Raw genomic sequence first — 20985 nt, forward strand, 5'->3', positions numbered from 1 at the left:
ACATGGTTCTCGCAGCCTTTACTCAAATCTTTGTGTGTAATAATGACTACAGCTTCTCGTCACACATAAACTTTGACATTACAAGGAGTTATAAAAAAAAAAAAGTTCGCAGCTTGCACTTGTGGCGCAATGTTTGAACCATGAGCGGAGCTAGTGTTCGACCTAGCTAAGTTTTGCTAGTAATGCAAAGCTTTTGCTAGAGGTGCTAACTTTTCGCTATTAGTACTAAGTATGGCTAGACTTGGCTAGACATGTAACGTGACTACCAGTTACACGATGCTGTGATTTTATTCAGCTGTTACGTGTTTTATGGCGGGAACATGTCGCGTGACTAGGTATTACGCGATGATGCATGATTGTAGTCCCGTGACTAAACGTTACGTGATTTTTAGTCCCGTGACTTGATGCTGCGTGGTGTTACGTGATTTTTAGTCAGGCGAGTAGTTACGTGATGTCACTTGATTCTACTCTCGTTACTAGTCCTTACGTGATGTTACGTGATTTCGTTTCCGTGAGTAGTTGTTACGTGATATTACGTGATTTTTTAGTCACGTAACAGGCCCGCCCATTGCAGTTGTATTCCACGCCGGACAGTTTGCCGCACGCGTTGTGGGAGCAAGGCTGAAGTTTGAAAATGACGAAGCGAGCCCGTACAGGTTCATGATGATGATGATTCCTGTTCGCACAACCCGGCAGAACAAAATGCTTAAAGAGCTCAGCTCTTAAACGATTTTCTTTTTTTTACTTGTATGAAGATTTTTTTTATTTTAATATTTATATTCAATGCTGCGAAGCAATTTCTAATCGTCACAACCGATTACTATAATGGCTAATACAGTGAGTTGTTTTCAGTTAATACAAGAATAATGTTTTTTATTACCTCAGCGCGTTGTCCCATTGCCTAATACAAGATTTACCTTCATCACAGAATTAAAATGGAAGTTGTCGGAACTATATCGTAACCGAATGCATGGTGTTCCTTGTCACTTTATTATTCTGGTGGAACTGCAGGCGCCACCTCGGTCATTAAACCGAACAGCATTGAAATTTCTTGTTAGAAAAAGAAAAAAATATGTTGCACTTCCGTTGTGCACTTATTTTACGCTTCGGGATCCTAAATGAACAGGAAAAATAAACAGGGGCCATTCAAATACGACGTGCCTCCATAAAAGTTATACATTTGCTGTTGTTCCGTGACAACATTGTTTAACGTTGGTTTAAAATCTCGACCAACAAAGCAGCCTATGAAATATTTTTTTGCGAAAATGATACGAGTAAGTGATGCCGCGAAAGCTTGACAATTATCTATCTCTCCTGACTCTCCTGAGCTTCGCTCATAAAAACGTAAGGCACCTCCCCTACTGTGAAACCTGAAGAAGTGCGTAGCACGGGCACCCAGCGATTCCCGTTCGTAGATTTTCTAGTTTTCCGTTCTCCAAAGCGTCCATGACGCCAATGTTTGAGGTAAGCACGTAGGGTTTCCTCAGCACGACTAGATTCTTCTCAGGTAGATTCATAAACTCGGTCTGCGACATGCGCGCAGATTTTTTCTGAGCTTTATCGGCTTCCTGCTTGTTACGGCAGTTGAGATACGCATCGTCTGCAGCACGTTCCGTCACGTTGTCTCTCCCATCAGCGCGACATCAGTAGCGACATAGCGCCAGCGAGGCGTAGGGGGAGGGGCAATTGCTGGCTCGGCGAGGCGGTGGCGCCTTCTCTAATTCCAAAACGTTTTAGCGATTTTCACTCATTTATTGCGATTACGTGGTTATTCCTGTTGCTTATATTATTTTAGACCTTGTTCGTTCATGTTAACCCGCTTTTGAGCATCGCTAGGCTTGTTATGGTCTGTATTGAGCGCTTTACTGCAAGCGTGATAAAGTCAAATGAGATGCATGAATGGACGCCACACCGGGCCTCTAAGGAGCTCCGCACTTAAAACACAATTAGCAATGAACAGCCTTACACGTAGGAACTGTTCTCACAAGCTTAATCTTGTAGATAAGATATCGATTTTTCTTCGCTGGGCAAAATTTATTTTCCCAACAAATATGGAACTGTTTGTGTCCGTACCGATGCTCCGGAATGAACTCTTGTAACCCAGGGCACACCCGTTAGCGGACGCTACAAGTAAAACTTTTCCATCAGAGTTCATCACATGTTGTTCACTTAACGCTAGTTGAGTGTTTCAGATCGCTTACCAAGTGTCCTATGGAAACAATTAGAACACAATCAATGATTCTATTTTTAATAATGTTCTTATGTTCACATGTGTAATAATTATTGGTGTTCACATGTGTTGCAAACGTTACATACTTTCAGCTCGTTCCTTGACATCCAGCTGTAAAATGGCCACAATAGACGTTCACACGCACGTAGTAAAATCGCTACGCAAAGAAGAAACCATCAAAGAAAGAATCCTTGCAGAATGATTCGTCCTACAGCCTACAGAGAACTTGCGGGCATGCCAAATCCTATGAAGCCGTAGCCAAGCAAACTAAGAAGCCACTGTGCGCAAGACGCCTGTGTGAGAGCTAAACATTCAAGCGTACCTGGTCGAGAGCGATGTTGTCAGCGTTCCAGGCAATGACGGGCACGCCCAGGTACCCCAGGAGTTGAAGCACGTACTGCACGGAGGCCGCGTTGCTGCCGAACACGGCCGAGTTGGTCAAGTACAGCACCGCCACAACGTCGTCCGGGAGCAGATCTTCGCACAACCGCCGTAAAATGTCTCTAGGCAACGGGAAAAAAAAATGTGGAAGGTTTCACATAAAACAGACCCTTTGAAGACAATGTGCGTTATTTGCCCACTTCCTTCCATATTCTGAGCGAGATACGATGAATATATATTGTTACGTCTACGAGAGGGTTTATTTAGCTGCGACGTACCGGTGGACGCGAAGGTGTTGAACAAGCGCGCACCGGAGGCCTTTTTTACTAGCCGAACGTCCTCTTCTACTACTGCCTCCCTGTTTCCCACTACACAGATGCTCATACCCAAAGCACGCATGCAGTAACATTTCCCTCCACGCAGACGAAGCCCACCGGGCGAGTCAAATAGTCTCTCGAGGAACAAAGCGCTTCAAGCGCACTACATGGGCAAGTTCAGTCTTTGCAGACCGTCGGCCATTTGAATGGAGACGCGCTACGCGGTAAGTTAAATCGCTTAGACGGTCTATAACAACATAAGGTCCCGCATAGTGCGCCAGCAGTTTTTCGCACAACCCGCGTTTTCTAGTTGGCGTCCACAGCAACACTAGGTCTCCGCGATTATACGTCACGTGTCGGCGTCGACGGTCAAAACGTGCCTTCGAGCGATCTTGCGAAGCAAGTGTGCGCAAATAAGCCAGACGTCGGGCTTCTTCTGCACGGCAGACGATCTCGGATATACAGGGATCATGGTGTTCTAAAAACGGGAAGACTGTATCGAGGGTATGACGAGGCGGCCGAGCATATAGCAGAAAGAACGGACTGAAGCCGGTGGTTTCATGCTGTGCGGTGTTAAAGGCATAAGTGATGAAAGGTAGAACGCTGTCCCAGTTCTTGTGGTCTGATGCGACATACATAGATAGCATGTTCGTGAGAGTCCTGTTAGTTCGTTCCGTTAGACCGTTTGTTTGGGGATGATATGGTGTAGAGTGCCGAAACGTCGAAGCGCATAAACGAAGCATTTCTTCCACCACGTCTGCAGTGAATTGTCGCCCACGATCACTGATAACAATTTTAGGGGGTCCGTGACGTAGCACCACAAAACGGAGCATGAATAAACACACATCGGCTGCAGGTGCCGATGGTAGAGCAGCTGTCTCGCAGTACCTTGTTAAATGATCGGTGCATACGACTATCCACCGATTTCCATCAGAAGACCGCGGAAAGGGCCCAAGAAGGTCGATCCCAACTTGCTCGAATGGAGTTCTAGGGGGCGGCACAGGATGTAGTCGCCCTGGAGCAGCACTTGTAGGGCGCTTGTGACGTTGACACTCGTTGCAACTAGAGACGTAGTGTTCCGTCGTCTGGCGCATTTTTGGCCAGTAAAACCTTTCTTGAAGCCGGCAAAGAGTTTTCGCTGTGCCTAAATGACCGGACGTTGGATCATCATGCATAGCCTGCAAGACGGAAACGCGGAGACTCTTCAGAACCACGAGAAGATATCGTGAGCCGGTCGAAGTGTAGTTCTTTTTGTACACTAGCCCGTCGCGGATGCAGAAGCGAGTCGCCGATGATTGTGGTTCGGTAGCAAGTATCTGCTGAATGGTGCCGTCCCTTTGCTGCTCAATCTTAAAGGCATTGCTATCAGGAAATGGTAGGTCCAATGGTGCGATGTAGGTGTCGAAGTTGTCCGCGTCACAGTCCGTCGATGGAAGCGGTAGTCGCGAAAGACAATCTGCATCAGCGTGACGACGACCACTTTTAAAGGAAACCGTAAAGTCGTATTCCTGCAGACGGAGTGCCCAACGCGCAAGGCGACCGGACGGTTCACGCAGGTTGACCAACCAGCAGAGAGAATGATGGTCTGTCACGATGGTAAAGGGGCGTCCGTACAGGTAGGACCGGAAGCGCTGCACTGCGAAGACTACTGCGAGGCATTCTTGCTCTGTGACGGTGTAGTTGCGCTCGGACTTGCTTAGCGAGCGACTGGCATACGCTACGACGTGTTCTTTGGTATCTAAGCGCTGAACCAAGACGGCGCCTACACCAACACCGCTGGCGTCTGTATGGAGTTCTGTAGGAGCCAGAGGATCGAAATGTCGAAGAATTGGATGATACGTCAAAAGGAACTTCAACTCAGAAAAAGCGGACGCACATTCCGGGGTCCAGTCAAACCGCACGCCTTTCTGAAGCAGGCAGGTGAGCGGGTGCGCGATATTGGCAAAGCCAGGAATGAATCGACGGAAGTATGAGCAAAGGCCCAAAAAGCTGCGCAGTTCTTTTACCGAGTGAGGTTGCTTGAACGCCTCCACTGCGGCCGTCTTCGCGGGATCCGGTCGTATGCCTTCTTTGTCCACTAAGTGTCCAAGGACGAGTGTTTGGCGCTCTCCAAAACGACATTTCTTTGAATTGAGCACCAAGCGTGCGTTGCTGAGGCAATCCAGCACGAGACCAAGGCGTGTGTTGTGCTCATAGAAAGTGCGCCCGAAAATCACAACGTCGTCCAAATAACACATGCAGACTTGCCACTTCAGACCACGGAGAATGTTGTCCATGAAGCGCTCAAAAGTTGCAGGTGCATTGCAGAGCCCGAACGGCATCACATTAAATTCAAAAAGTCCATCTGGTGTAACAAATGCCGTTTTCTCCTTGTCTTCCTCGTGCATTGGAATCTGCCAATACCCGGACCGCAAATCAACGGACGAAAAATAAGAGGCTGATGAAAGACAGTCTATCGCATCATCAATCCGTGGTAGTGGGTATACGTCTTTTTTGGTGATGGCGTTAAGGCGGCGGTAGTCAACACAAAATCTCCATGTTCCATCCTTCTTCTTGACTAGAATTACGGGAGCGGCCCACGGACTACATGATTCTTGAATTACATTTTTCTTTAGCATCTCGCAGACCTGTTCATTGATGACGGCGCGTTCCGAAGGCGATACACGGTATGGTTTCTGTCGGAGAGGTCTATGGGATGCCGTATCTATGCGGTGCTTTATACGAGAAGCAGGGAATGATGACGGAGCCTGTAGCTGGGCGAAACGAAAAGAGCGGCATGTTTGCGCAAAATACTCGCCAGTTCATTGCGCTCGTTGGTGCTGAGAGACTTGTCAATCATAGCCATAATAGAGGTGTCCCTGGCGTGCAGATTATCGAAATCAGTTTTATCCGATGAATCGCTGCTCTCTGCAAGTATGGCAAGTGAGAGTACTTGATGCTGACGAATCTCGGCAAGTTTTAGACCCTCCGGCAGTACCGTAGGTTCATCAGAGCAGTTGATGGCCCATAAACCAGTATGCCCTTGCACAACTGACAGCGTGCAGTAGGGTATTAAAACATTCTTCTTTATGCAACTGAGGTGAACAGGCTCTACGGTGGCGTCAAATGTTTTCTCGGTTGCAGGGGAACAGGCGACAGGGACACACTTGGCAGACAAGGGTGGCACAGTTGTGTCCATGGCCACGCAAAGGGTACTTTCCTGGCAGGGCGGGTTTTCTAGAAACGCAACTGGAACATTTGAATCTACGGTCATTTCTCCTGTGCGGCAATCGACAGTAGCACCACAAAGCTTCAGGAAATCGAGTCCCAGAATTACATCATGCGTAGTATGAAGGAGAACAGCAAACTCTGCAATAAATTTCTGACACCCCAAACTAACAGCCACAGTGCAGACACCAACAGGTTGTAGTACATCTCCGCTAACTCCGCGAAACGTATCAGCACGGTCCCAGCGGAACATAACTTTTCGTCCAAGGAGGCGTTGAAACACAAGACTCATCACTGACACGGTTGCACCTGTGTCCACTAGGGCCATTGTTGATACACCATCGATAAGCACAGGAACCTTATTTTTAAGCATGCAAATTAAAGGAGGTATTTCGGTTGAAATCGAAGACTGTCCAGCGACCTCACCTCCAACGGCCGCGCCGACTAGTTTTCCGGAGGAGGCGAGGGATAGCGGCGCCGAGGAGACGGCGATCGGTTGGCGCGAGGAGCCGGTGGTGGTGTCACACTGCGGTCGGAGGCCGGAGAACGGTTTCGTAGCGGTGTTGGTATCTCGTGAGATACGCTCCCCGGGAACGTCGGTGCTCGTGCAAGGCCAGACCGGTGGAATCTCGGTGATCGGTCGTACCTCAGCGTCTGCTGGTAGTTGCAGTACCTGGCAATGTGGCCTTCAACGCCACAGTTGTAGCAGACTGGTAGGGGACGCTCGCCGGACCACTGCTGAGAGCGCTCTGCTGTGGAGTGTCGTCTAGCCGAATGCAGTGGGCCAGCTTGCTGAACGGGAACTGCCCGCCTCTGTGGGGCGGGACCGGAACGAAGGCGTTGGCCGTACCGCTGGTCAAACGTGAATGCTTCCCGACGTGGCCAAGAAGTGCGAGCTTCGCTGATGTCCGTCACACATACCGATGGTGGCAAAGGAGCTACCGGCGCCGTGTAGTAGGTTGGACAGCTGGGCGGATGATGGATGGTGTCGCCGACCAGTACGTCTTGTCGCTGTAGCTCTTCGCGCACTATTGCCCGGATAGTAGCGGCAAGGTCGGCGGGCGGGCTCACGTCGACACTGGCGACCGTTGTTACATTTGCCAGCCTACCAAATTTCGGGGCAATACGACGAGTCTTCAACTTTTCAAACGTACGGCAGTGACGTTGGACGGCGGAGACAGAGGTGAGGTCTTCCCTACCTATCAGAAAATTGTAGACGTCTTCTGCTATACCTTTCAGGAGGTGTCCGACCCGGTCTTCTTCGGACATCTGCGAGTTCAAGATCTTACAGAGCTTCAGAACTTCCTCTATATAGGTGGTGCACGTCTCTCCAGGAGTCTGAGCTCTTTGAGCCAGCGTGCGCTCCGCGCTTTTCTTTTTCGAATCAGAGTCGCCAAAGCACTTCTTCAGTTCTTCAGCGAAAAGATCCCACGTCGTTAGGGACTCTTCGTGGTTTTCATACCACGTCAGGGCGGTTTCCGTGAGAAACAGCGCGACATTTGCCAGTTGGTCGGTGGAATTCCAGCAGTTGTACCGACTCACCCTCTTGTAATGCGTCAGCCACGCGTCCACATCTTCTTCTGCCCTGCCCGCGAACGGGCGGGGTTCGATGTAGTGATGCCGAGGTGCAGCTGGCGCTGACCTTTGCGTGGTTGAGGTTGTTGAGTCTTGACCTGTGCTCTGGGCCATGACGAATGTTGTCGGTGGCAGACCGGCAAGACGACGGCTCCGGCGAAGTCCAAACAGCTGTGGCTCCGTGGTACGTTGACGTGCTGTACCCAGCACCTCCACCACTCTGTTACGTCTACGAGAGGGTTTATTTAGCTGCGACGTACCGGTGGACGCGAAGGTGTTGAACAAGCGCGCACCGGAGGCCTTTTTTAGTAGTAGTAGTAGTAGCCTCTACTGCATGGCTCATACCCACTCAGGGGGATTGGCCAAGAAGTTGTCTTACAAAAAAATTTTTTTTTTAAATAATATTTTGAGTATTGAATGCCTTTTTTACTAGCCGAACGTCCTCTTCTACTACTGCCTCCCTGTTTCCCACTACACAGATGCTCATACCCAAAGCACGCATGCAGTAACTATATGACCAAATCCAACTACTCTACTTACTTATTTACAAGCAGGGGCGCTATTCTGGATAGTGTGAAATTCCGCCATATTGTGAAATTGCGTAATGTCGGCATTTTAACCCATTGAGAGTGGCCGTAGCAGCTTTCTAGGCCAATTGGAGTTCATTAATGGCGGAATTTGGCAATGTCCAGAATAGCATCCCAGCGCTGCTTAAATGTTAGAGCGCGCGAGCGAGGAACTTTATTGAAAAAAGACCAAAGAAATTAGCGTTCTGGTCTTTGACGTGCCAAAACCAACAAATGAGTCACGCCATGGGGGAGGTCCTGACTGATTTTGACCTGCCGGGGTTCTCTAACGGCCGTCTAAATCAAGGTACAAGGACATCATGTCGAACTACCCTCGCCGTGGCCAGGAATCGAACCCGCGTCCTCGAGGAGCTTGGCAGAGCAGCACCTTACCAGCTAAGTTACCACTGTTCGTACAATCAGTGGTAAACACTGGTTCATATCGGATAGTATTTCCTGCATTAGGGTTAATGTCCGCTATAACTTGCTAATGTTGACTCTAATGCTGCCTCATCGTCATCAGCTTAAACTATGTCCACCTTAGGACGAAGGCATATCTGGATGCTCTCCAACTTTCCCTGTCTTCTACGAGCTTATTTTTTATTACTGCGAATTCCTCAACTTCATCACCTCACTTCACTCCTTGCAGGGCTCGGCGGCGTTTCCCATCCCTTGGTATCCATTCCGTCGATTTCACTGAGAATAGGTAATCTATCAACTGCGGATAAACTATGCAACCCAAACAATTCCGTACTTAATCATCAGTCTTCCCAACAGATTACACCGGTCATAGATTTTGTACAGAAATGCGTGTCTCTGAACTGTTTCAAGAGGAATGTTAAACTTTACCTTCTTTCGTGTCCTAATGATCATTACGTTGTCTATAAAGAAATTTTGTGTTCCTGAGGCTTTCTTGAATAATGTGATCTTTTTTTGATCTCCCTTTAAGATCATAAAACTATGCACCTTGCTCCATTGTTTACCTTTCATCAAGTTGTGTTCTATATGTGCCGTAGTATAATGCTTTTGTCTTTGTTACTGACTGCACTGAGTGCGTGAATTCGGGGGCTGACATCCCCATCAGGCAGAGCACATCTGCCTGTTTCCCTTGTAACCGACACTTTTGTTGTCTGAAATAGAGAGCTGAAATCTACTGTACGCATTAGGTGACTCGCCCATGTTCAATTTTTTTCTCTTAACGCCTTCAAGGATATCAGTTACCACTGTTTGTTACCCGATCAACTCTGCTCTCTTCGCCACTATCTCTCTTCATATTGCTATAATGTCGACTCTTTCCGCAGAAAAGTCTACCACCCCACCCCTCATTTCCCACCAATGGTATCTCCCGCAGTTCCCGTACAACGTTGCCGGTGGGCGGCACTCACTTCGGCGTGGGTTGGAGCGGCATGCGGACGGCCTTGGCGTGCACCGAGAAGAGCTGCATGAAGCGCAGTCCTCCACGGCCGCCGCGTGTCATGGAGGTGACGCCATCGCGCAGCTTCTGTTGGTACTTGCGCTGCTGGCTGAGCAGCGACGTGTCCGGAAAGATGGCGCCGAATGTCAGGTTCTGCGAATAAAAACGTTATTCTTTTACTAAGGCGAAAGTCTTAGATGCCTTCTCCAACACAAAAATTGACCCGCGTCCAGCGCCGGCGTCCCACGTCGACGGCGTCAACACGAGTAATAAAAAAATCATCAAGTGGAAACGTCACCATATCACGTCATAATGACGTCACAAATCGCCAAAATTTGTGACGTCATCACAAGACATCGCGTGGTCAAAGATGGGCCGACTTCGGGTGCATTGCATAACCACTCTAGTTGCAAAACTAGCTCGCGGAGGGGGTTGCGGGAGGTACAATACATCGACTTAGAAGGAAAATAAAAATGTGGCTATAACATTCGAGTCGGCTCAGGCGGATGCATTAGACACCCTGTGAGTTTTTGTTGTTCGCACTTCTTAACTTCTTATGCTTTAAGTGACGCTGCTTGATCAAGCTGCCCAATATCAACGTGCAGGCAGAATGTGCTGACATATTTGAAGAATGGAGAAATCATATAGAGAATAGAGAAATATGTGACGTCACATGATGACACCATCACAACTTCTTCAAAGGTGGGCCGTGCCGGAGGCGTGGCAAAACCACTTCAGGTGGAGAAACCTTTCGGGAAGTGAGGGGTCGGGGGGGGGGGGGGTGTCAGTATAGTCGATTCAGAAGAAAAAGAACGTGGCTTTCGCTTTCGAGTCGACATGGGCAGATGCATCAGGGACACTTTGAGCTTTTGCCAGGGGAACATCGTCGTGCTAAAACTCACGCATCATGTAAATCCTTATACAAATTGGTAGCAATGCCTGCCGGCCGAGTCACTCGATAGTGTTTGCACCTTTTTTTTTTTCGATTTTTGTTCGCCTGCCTGTATATTTATTCTTTTCCTTTCCAATAAAGAAATCAGTCGATAGTCGCGCTGTGTGCTGTATATTCTTCGTCCCGTTGTCTGCGCTGTTTTGCCACAATGCCATCTATCAATCTAATAGCCTCTTACTAAGAGGCTGTTAGAATGATAAGACGCTATTATTACAAGTTACCAGAGTTCACAAATAGGTTTATAACTTACCTTTTGCGTTCCGTTTTCTTGACTTCAAACAACACCCACTGGAAAATACACTTTTCTTTTTAGCATGACAGCGTGCAGTGGTCTAGCCTAGAGAAATAGCCGGCGCCCCGATACTGCGCGAAACTCTCCCTAAGCAATTTCCTTTAAAAAATCAGATTATTAACGTCATCGAAGTAGAAGCAGTGACCCTCCGCAGAATCACGGGTAAATACTTCCTTCCCGTCAAATTACGAAAGGCATCTCAGTGAAGCATCGACGTCGACTACGCGTCAAATTGCATGTTCGCAAAGAAAGAAAGGCTTTATAAAATTCCCCAAAAAAATCAAAATAAAGAACGCAACGAAGCTAACACGACTTTGATATCTCCCTTAGTCGACGGTTTGAACACGTGACGGATTTCGCGCAGTCATTGTGGAAAAGCTGAACAAAGAAAAACGAAATTTAAAAAAGAAAAAAAAGAATATGTAGCCGGTAGTGCGAATGCTTCCGCCCTCCCCCCACACATTCGCTCACTTTTCCATGACGTGACAGATTTTGGACACTCACACACAAACACTCTGAGCGACATTTTCGATGGATTTCTATATATGCTGCTACATCTATTTTCTATATATAGATATTTGCTATCTGCTTGCAGTTTTCATTTCCATAGAGAGACGAGTAAGCGACAGCTTCATTTATACCGGCGTCTGCTGTGGTGAGAAGCAAAAAAGCGAATCGTTTGCGTGTTTGCTCCTGCACGTTTGCTTTCAAATCACCGATCTGTCGAAAAAAAAATTCTTCCAACTTTCGATCGTGCGTGTTTGTAAATCGAAGGCAGAGGTGCCTTCAACCATCGTCCCCAAAACATATTCTCTGTGTGTACTTAGGTGCCGTCGCGTTCGCCGCCACCGTAAAGAAAAAAAAGGGATAAAACTGATACTTTTTCCTTAGAGCTGGCGCCCTTGGCATCTGGGATTCGTGACACTCCTGTCTTGCCTGCCTTCTACGCGTTTGTATAGAAGCAGTTCCACACGCGCAAACTTCTGTGCCACGCGTGCGGCTGCTTTCCTTTCGGGAAGCAAATCAGGCACCGCGTGTAGTGCGATTTAAGCGAACCACGACGAAAGAAAGAAAGAAAGAAAGAAAGAAAGAAAGAAAGAAAGAAAGAAAGAAAGAAAGAAAGAAAGAAAGAAAGAAAGAAAGAAAGAAACATAAAGCAGGCTGCAAACGCGAACGTCAAGGAGAGAATAGATCTGGAAACCGTGTCGCCTCTGCAACAACTCTAGATTTTTTTTTCTTTCGTCCTTGATTTTGTGTAATTCTAACATATTTTTTAAATTTCACCTTCTGGCCACACAAAAGCGGTTTCGGATTGAAAGCGCTGTTGCTCCACTCTTCTTTTTTTCCTTCCTCAATTTTTATAAAGTTGGTTTCTTCATTATGGAACGAAGGCTCTATAAAGCGGTGTTTGCGACCTCCTCTATTATGTATTTAAGGAGGCGGTGAAAGGGATGCTTCATTTGCATGTTTCTCGTCTCGTTTTTCTATGCCTTCTAAAGAACGGCCGTGACCCGAGAGACCGGAATAAATATCGCGGGATCAAAGCCCTCGGTGACAACAAACAAACAAAAACTAAAGTCAGCGAGGCTCTGCAATCAAACGAAGATGAAAGGGCCAGTTAGCACATGGTTTAAAGTGAGAAAACCAATTTGAAAAGGCACTATGCTAGTGGGAGGGCATAGCTTGACATTTTAAACAAGAATAATTTCGCGGAGAATCTTTTTTCCGTCTTCAAGTCACCCCCCCCCCCCCCCCGTGCTTCGAAATAAGAGACCGGAAATCTGAACCGAAAGCGAATTCAGAAGCCGGAAATGGTAACCCAATGTTATTTAGGAGCCCGAAATTATTCAGCGGAAGTTAACGTACGACCGGAAGTAAGCAACTTTTACTACTTTTGCTTTCTTTTGTTTAGTTTCTCTGCTCTTCTTGGTGTTTATGTCACTTAGAAACCGCACATTCGGACACGATTTATTGTATCTCATTACATAATGTTCGGGGGAAGAGAGTCTCTTCGAGAAATTCAATTCCTTTCAATTCACTTCGCTTTGTTATTGTAAGGGTGCAGGAAGGCCCGAAATGATAAAAAAAAATCACAGCATATCCACGGAGTGAATGATAATGAGTGGGCGAAGCTGCGGAAGTTCATCGGTAAACCGTGAATCTTCCGTGAATTCTGCCCAGTACATCATCACCGACGTGAGATCGGGCGCGTTTATACTAAAGGTTCGATGAGAGTTATGACGACTTGCAGCTCACTTTAATTTTACATGTACGCTGTGAATTTTCATTGTTTAGAAAACCATTGCTGTAGAAAACATCTGGCGTCTGTCGTTAAGCAGCTGGCGTCTTTTCGGTTTGCTTTAAAAACATCTGGCGTTCTTTCGTTTTGCTTTTAGACAACATCTGGCGTCTGCCGTTGGTTTATTTCATCAACCAACGGCGTTTTGAACAAAATTTTTATTGTTTAATCACGCACAGGAGAAATCTCACCAGGCACTGCCTTGGAGGTAAACAATGGCTGCTAATGGGAATGAGAGACAGAAGAAGTCGACTTTTAGCTAACACTTACACTTCTACTTCTACTATCGTTTCCTACTGGAACATGCCAATGGCTGCTAATGGGGAATGAGAGACAGAAGAATTCGGCTTTTAGTTAACGCGCAGGCTGCGAATTTTTTATTGTTCAACAACGCACAGGAAAAATCTCCCACCGGCACCACCTTGGAGGTCGAAGCGCAAGAACGGTTACGCACTACGACTACTACGACTACGACTACGAGGGACGAACGGGTGCCGCCTTAAGGAGCTTCGCCCCTAAAAAAAAATTATGAACGCTTCCCCCATCAGAAGAACGGGGCAAACGAAGCTTGCCGTGTGTCTGCCTGACCTACTACAATTATCTTTCTTTCTTTCTTTCTTTCTTTCTTTCTTTCTTTCTTTCTTTCTTTCTTTCTTTCTTTCTTTCTTTCTTTCTTTCTTTCTTTCTTTCGTCTTTCTTTCTTTCTTTCTTTCTTTCTTTCTTTCTTTCTTTCTTTCTATCGCAATGCTTCTTCCTAGCTCTATCTTCTTCCTTCCTCCATGCCGGATATTGTACCTTCAACCGCGTTCTTAGCGGCGCTACATTTCTGTTGCTGGACGCAACAACGACGCTGCTGCGTGAAACAATTAAATACAACGATGAAAGGCAACAATGAAACGCGGCAACGTGAAATTATAAGTAACCTCGATAAATGATAGGATTTTGATGTCAGAAACGGCTTATCGCCGACGTACCCACGATCGAGAGAGCATCAGTTATTCGAAAACGGCGCATACTGACACGCGTGTGACCGACGCGTCTTCGTGGGCCGCGTTTCGTCCGAGTTGTCCGCACACAATGCCCCCGCCGCCTAAACCTGTAACTAATGACAAGCTTCCTTTGAAAAGTGGCAATTTTTCTACTGGACGGAGATTCCGACCCCCTTTTACATTACTCGAAACCTGTCAGCACAATTTTCGTGTTGCTTGTACAGGACAGCATTAGCTTTCATGCTCACGGATTGCCACAAATTAGCGTACATATAAAGTAAATCTCGAGGCCATTGTCCTACTGCCGCTTAGTTCCTCACAACGCCCATTGACCACAGAAGATGGGACGAGAGAGCCACAGTGGCAACCCCACCATGGCTCAATTGGGTCATGTGTTTGTGCAACCAATGAACAAAGAACACTCGCACACTCATATCCGCATCTCACAAGAAGCACCTGCGGGAGGCACCATTAGCATATCAACCCCGCCGAAGACCGTCAGATGCCTCACGAAGATGCTACCGAAGGATAAACAAGCGTCTCTTATTCCCTCGTAGCCGAACCAGAAATATCTTTGCTCGTAGCTTAGATATCGCTGCCCGAGGCAAACCAATACACGCAGCAACCCACACACGTACTCACAGAAACACGCATCTCGCTTCTTAAATCCATCGTGCGGTGTACCCGGAAAATCCCCCAGGAAACATCCGACTCAGGCCGTCGGAGATGGCACAAGGCAAGGGACATCCGTCAGAACGAGCGTCGCACTGCGAGACGAGGCGGGGCGCTCGACCGTGTACGTTGACGCGGCGGTTCCTCAATCGACGCAGTGCCCGCACGCGTAAAACAACCGATACACCGCAGTACAGAGGACACACGCACGTCTGCGCAACGAAAGCAGTGGCCCGGAAGACTAAGACGCCTTGTACCCAAGACGTCGAGAGGCGGCGATGCGGGAGACCGCGTTCGAACCGTTGTATTGACGCAATGCCCCAGCTCTTTTGCCTCGAGCCTTGACTGAGGACCACAACGAATAAAGATAGATAAAGATCTACACCGACCGGCTCATGGGGAAAGGAACACTGTGCTCTGGGTGACCTAGCAAGTCTGACCAGACATTCAGGGCAGTCTTTCTCTTTCCGTTTTTTTTTTCTTTTTCTTCTCTTATCCCTATTGTTGATGACGTCAGCAAATAGGGCAGTCGAAAAGAGATGACCTATTGCCGTTGTCCCGACACGTACGTACACGGGAGATGTGTAGTAGTGTTGTCGCTGCGTGCGTATTTATCATCACTGTTTTCGTGGCATTTAGCTAATGCACCTTATCTATCTCGTTATCGCTGCTTCTCTTGTTAATGATTTCGCCATTCATTTTCTTCTTTCCTTCCTCTCTCTTTTATCTCTCTATTAGCCTTTTCCTTTCCTCCCGCGTAGAGTAGCCAACCAGACGATGTTCTTGTTAACGCGTTTCGGCAAGGTGGTTCCCCCAGTTAGCCACCTTCTCTTCTGCCTTTCTCTTATCGAAGAGAATTGTAAGCGCATAGTATATATATATATATATATATATATATATCTGTGTATGTGTGTGTGTGTTTACTTCTTTTCTTTCTTTTGTACCGTAAGCTTCTCTCAATAACACACACCCTGTAATCTCTACATTCACCTTTCGCATAGGCATATAGTTTCTCCTTTCGCGTCCGCCCTTCAACTTAACCGTGTTCGTATTTAGTTTTTCATTTCTTTTCCTGTTTGAGTATCAGTTCCAACAGCTAATCGCTTAATGGCGCCAATTACTGACACCGTCTTCGCGTTTCGTAATTGTATAGTCGACACGTAACAGCTACCATACGTAAAGCAAGTGCATACTTGACAAGCCAGCGAGAAAATGGTGGAGAACACGCAGAAAAAGAAGGACACAGGACGAGCGCCGCGCAACGACTGAAATTTATTAGAAAGCGCTCGTCATGTGTCCTTTTTTTGTGTGTTTTCCGTCGTTTTCGCGCTGGTTTTTCAAGCATGCATCAATTCCATGTTCGACCGCTTTCTACTTTATTGTAAAGGAAATGGCCCCGCCACGGTGGTCTAGTGGTTATGGCGCTCGACTACTGACCCGAAGGTAGCGGGATCGAATCCCGGCCGCGGCGGCTGCATTTTCGATGGAGGCGAAAATGTTTGAGGCCCGTGTACTTAGATTTAGGTGCACGTTAAAGAATCCCAGGTGGTCGAAATTTCCGGAGCCCTCCACTACGGCGTCTCTCATAATCATATCGTGGTTTTGGGACGTTAAACCCCCAGATATTATTATTATTATTATGTAAAGGAAATGGTGGATGAGAAAGGTAGAATGTTGTAACTTAAAAAACGATCTCGTTGTACCGATATTGCCCGCTTTATCTATCTATCTATCTGTCTGTGGTAAGCTTAGCTACATTTACTTTTATTACTATACATAACAGTGACTAGGACACATTTAAAGCGTAACGGAGTCTCACATGAGCCCTACCACATCCTAGAAAAAAAATATCGTGCGCAGTGGTCACTAACATAAATAGTTTTGACGACATCCGCGTGTTTATCAAACAAAACTGCAAATTGTTTTCAAGGTGCCATGTGAGGTTTTTGGTGACAAATTGCGGGTACCGCCTCGTTTTAAACATACCGGGCGAGGGATATTATACACAGACGAAGTAGTTAAAACCTGAAGTAAGTACTCCGGCACTTTCGAATGGTCGTGGTAAGTATTCAAAGAAACGCATCGCTGAAAAGAGCCACCTCCATTCCAGAAAGCATTTTGTGACGTGCCACTTGAATAAAGGTTTTGCAGCAAATAGGCAAGAATAACGTTAAGTAATGTTTCATATCTGTATCGATGGTCCGAAACAAAACGAAAAATATAAACGTGTAGTGCTTTACAAAGCCTGTATCCTACAAAGAAAGGGGAGGTGCGAAGGGGCGGGCATAAAAACACCGTCTCTTTTATGAACCATCGACTTCCATCGAACGGAAGCCGTTTCGAAGTCTGAAGCCTTTTTTTTCTGTTTAGTGCTAGTGATAGCGATTTTCTAACTTTGTTTTCTAGCCCAAATATCCTTAAATTTAAAATAAACTGACCATTTATTTGTTCTTTACTCCTAATTCTTATCCACGAAGTCCGTAAAAAAGCTGGAGCTCTCTCTCTGGTCTCCAAGATCTGTAAGTCTCTCTGAAATTAGTATCTCTTTTTTTTTAATTTATAGAGAGTATACGTCACTGGCTCAGCGCAACGCTTACAATTTCTTGGATGCCCCAGAGTCGAGCATGCTTGTATGTAGTTTTGCTTTCCTCTTCGTTCGTTTCAATAAATAACTCGTCGCGCAGCACGTTGCACGCTCAAACTGCACTGCTAGCGAACGAGAACTGCGCTTTTAAGGGTGTGTGGACACAGCATTCTCGGTGTGATTGTCGAAATACTCTCGCTCGCGACAGTAGCCCAGCAGCCTTGGTGGCTGTTAGGGCGCGATAAAGCTTCCTCGCCTTTTCGTTGTATAGTTTGCGCACTCTTAAAGTGCACTCGGTTAACGACCTTGCATGGGCAGTAAAAAGCGTGGAATGTCCAGCGTGAAAAGCCATTGCAATAGCACTCAAGAAGGGCACTAACCTAGTTACGCTTGTTTCAGTACTGTTCCTTCATTTGATGCATACAAAGTTCGTAGCTATCAGCGAAAATAAAACGGAAGTCATTTTTTTTCTTTTCCTTTGTGAATATCATATTCTGACCTTACCTACGAAGTCTTCGTACGAATTTCACAAACCTCATGTTACGTGCTACGTGAGGCCAGCAGGCAAAAAAAAAAGAGTGTTTTAAACTCGCCGAGATGGCTATGAGTGGCGCTGACTAACACTTCCACGTTTAAATGCCTAGATATACCCAACTAAGTGTACGGGAGGATGTCCAGTGCCGTAGCTCAATTGGTAGAACATCGGACGCGTATTCGAAGGTTGCAGGTTCGGTTCCTGCTGGCGGCAAGTTGTCTTTTCGTCCTTTTATGTCTTCACTCTTATATTGCAATTACTACAAATTACATCCCCTACACTTTCCATGGCTTGAATGTCTCAGAGTTTTCACTATCTATCTATCTATCTATCTATCTATCTATCTATCTATCTATCTATCTATCTATCTATCTATCTATCTATCTATCTATCTATCTATCTATCTATCTATCTATCTATCTATCTATCTATCTATCTATCTATCTATCTTATCTATCTATCTATCTATCTATCTATCTATCTATCTATCTATCTATCTATCTATCTATCTATCTATCTATCTATCTATCTATCTATCTATCTATCTATCTATCTATCTATCTAAGCTAGGAAACCTAAAGCGAAAGACTGCAATAGGCTATTTCAACATTAGAAAGAGGCACAAAAAAAATAGTCGCGCCATTCCTAGATGAAGGAATTAAATTTTGCAGAATCTATAATGCCGCAGTATGAGCCTTTCGCGTACGGGCTCATTTCAGCCGCTGCATAAGGACCATGGCTGCAGTCATGGCTTCGGCAGAGCGTCTCTCCGCTTCCAATGTTCGCGCGCCGTGAGGCAGATCACGTTCTTCGCCTCGCTAACTTATGCGAGAATGCGGAAAGAAGAAAATAAATAAATAAATGACAATAGCGGTAGTTCGAGAAAGCAAAACAAAACGTACGAAGGCGGTATTTTTTCATTAGTGCCTAACCATTTGGCGGCCTGCGTTCACTCTTGGGACTCATCGCATCCTCCTTTCCACATGATGCGTTTTTCGCTGCGCGCTGCTCGGCTGTTAAAAAAAGAGGACACTCTCCTGAGTGCGTCCGTGTGGTAATCGATGAAGGAAGATAACGAGGTACACTGAGCAGCAAGCCGGGAAGCGATATGCGTGCATAAAGAACAACTAGATAACCAAACCAGGGGAAAGTGGTAGGGGTGTTTGGAACAAAATATGAACCACTGAGTACTACGAAAGTACTCTACTATGGGAGAGCGGTTAGCTGTCCCTGCAAATTACATTGACAGTGATACGCCAGCACCAACCGAGGAAGAGGACTGCTCATGGAGGGGAACCGTGTCATGGCCTGCATGTGGAACCAATCTTTTTAGCCACCGTTATTTCTTTGGTTGCCCTGTGAATTTCATTCTCAATAGATAATTACGAATTGCGCTTGGCTCAGCGGCAGACAAATATTATTATTACAGGTTATACATGCTTCACATCCTTCATGCGAATATAATGAAACACTTCCTGCAGATCCCCCGCAATGCGGAAATCTGGGTTGTGCGAAGCAGTTAAGAAGGTAGTGGCCAAAGCGCACTGTTTTGCCTCGACCCACGCGTTCTTGCGTTACTTGCGCTCTTGCATAACATTACGTTATGCAAGAGCGCAAAACCGAACAAGAACCGAACCCGCTGGGAGACTCGCTGCTCGGATCCGTCCATAAAAGCAAACTCTGGGCCTTCCAGCGGGCCGAGGAAACCACCAGGAAGCCGCCATCATGGCCGACGCGCAAACGGGGTTTGCCCCAATCTACGAATAACTCGCCGGACCTTTCTATAATGTTCTTTTAGGGGCAAAACTCCTTATGCCGTGGGTCTGTCCATCCTCCGTTTGTAGGTTTGTTTGTAGTAGCCACCTCTAGTTCGTAAAAAGCGCGCGTTCTGGTATGCAGTAGAAGACGAAGACGACGTTGACGAGAGAGACTCTCGTTTTTTTGCGTGTTCGCCTGTGTGGCGTTCTTTCTTCTTTACTACGTCTAGTGTTTTCAACGACACCCGAAGACAACATTTCAGAAGTGACGTGCCATGAGGCTCCCTCTTGGCACGCTTTCTCTTTAGCTCGGAGTCGCCAGATGGAAGACAAGGCTGCGGAACGGAGGGCACGGAAGGCGGCGGCAGCGCGCGCTCGCAGACAGAATCCTGAGGTGAGAGCCCGCGAGGCCGAAGCTGCACGTCGACAACGCGAAGCAGATTCCGCCGTTCAAGCCCGCGAAGCCGAAGCTGCTCGACAAGCTGCACGGCTGCGGCGCGAAGACCCCGCCGTTCGAGCCCGCGAGGCCGAAGCTGCACGGCTGCGGTGCGAATCGGATCTTCAAAATGTGAAGGACCGTGAAGCGGCGAGAAAGCGCGCGTACCGGCAGGCGGAGCCCGAGGCTGGGCGAGCACGTGAAGTGGCTGCAAAATGCATCAGGCGGGCTCTGCCGGAAGGCGCCGACGCGCGCTTCCAGCGGGACTTCCTTGATAATAGTTTCGGCAATAGTTGCGCTGTGTGCAACAGATTGTGGTTCTCAAACAATCTAGTCACAATATCTTCCATCAAGAAGGACCACGCTCGCGCCAATGCCATCGCCGTGCTGCAGCGCGAGTTCGCTTCGCCCCACTCATCATCATTCACCACGTGGATATGCTGTGGTTTTTTAAAGGCGAAAGACCTCTATGTCTCATGAGAGAAGAAGCTTTGGAGATTTCGCTTGACCTGACGATACATCGCGAGACCTTGCCGACGTCGGCACTAACACAAATGATGCGGCAGACAACTAAGAAATAAACGTCGGCCAGAAATCACGGGATACTCAAGTGAATGTGAGTGTTTTCAAGCGGCGTACGGAAGGTCACATGACCGCTGTGTAACATGACGCCATCAGTGGCATCACCCGTTGAGGCCATCATGACATCACATATATCCAGTATTTGTGACCTCGTCTTCACTTCACGATGACGTCATAACATGAATGCACATGATGAC

General features: G+C 47.0%; 1 protein-coding gene across 1 annotated transcript in view; it reads right to left on the minus strand.

Annotated features, from left to right (window-relative positions):
* Positions 1-9850, minus strand: part of LOC119399821 (glutamate receptor ionotropic, NMDA 2B) — a 59520-nt gene extending 49670 nt beyond the window's left edge. The window contains exons 1-2 of the mRNA XM_049417482.1: positions 9662-9850; positions 2553-2733 (exon numbers count right to left, since the gene is read on the minus strand). Coding sequence (XP_049273439.1) covers positions 2553-2733; positions 9662-9753 — 273 coding nt within the window. The 5' untranslated portion in view covers positions 9754-9850. The remainder of the gene's footprint in view (positions 1-2552; positions 2734-9661) is intronic.
* Positions 9851-20985: the final 11135 nt, after the last annotated feature.

Source organism: Rhipicephalus sanguineus, chromosome 7 (assembly GCF_013339695.2).
Source record: "Rhipicephalus sanguineus isolate Rsan-2018 chromosome 7, BIME_Rsan_1.4, whole genome shotgun sequence".
In the NCBI taxonomy this organism is placed as follows: Eukaryota; Metazoa; Arthropoda; class Arachnida; order Ixodida; family Ixodidae; genus Rhipicephalus; species Rhipicephalus sanguineus.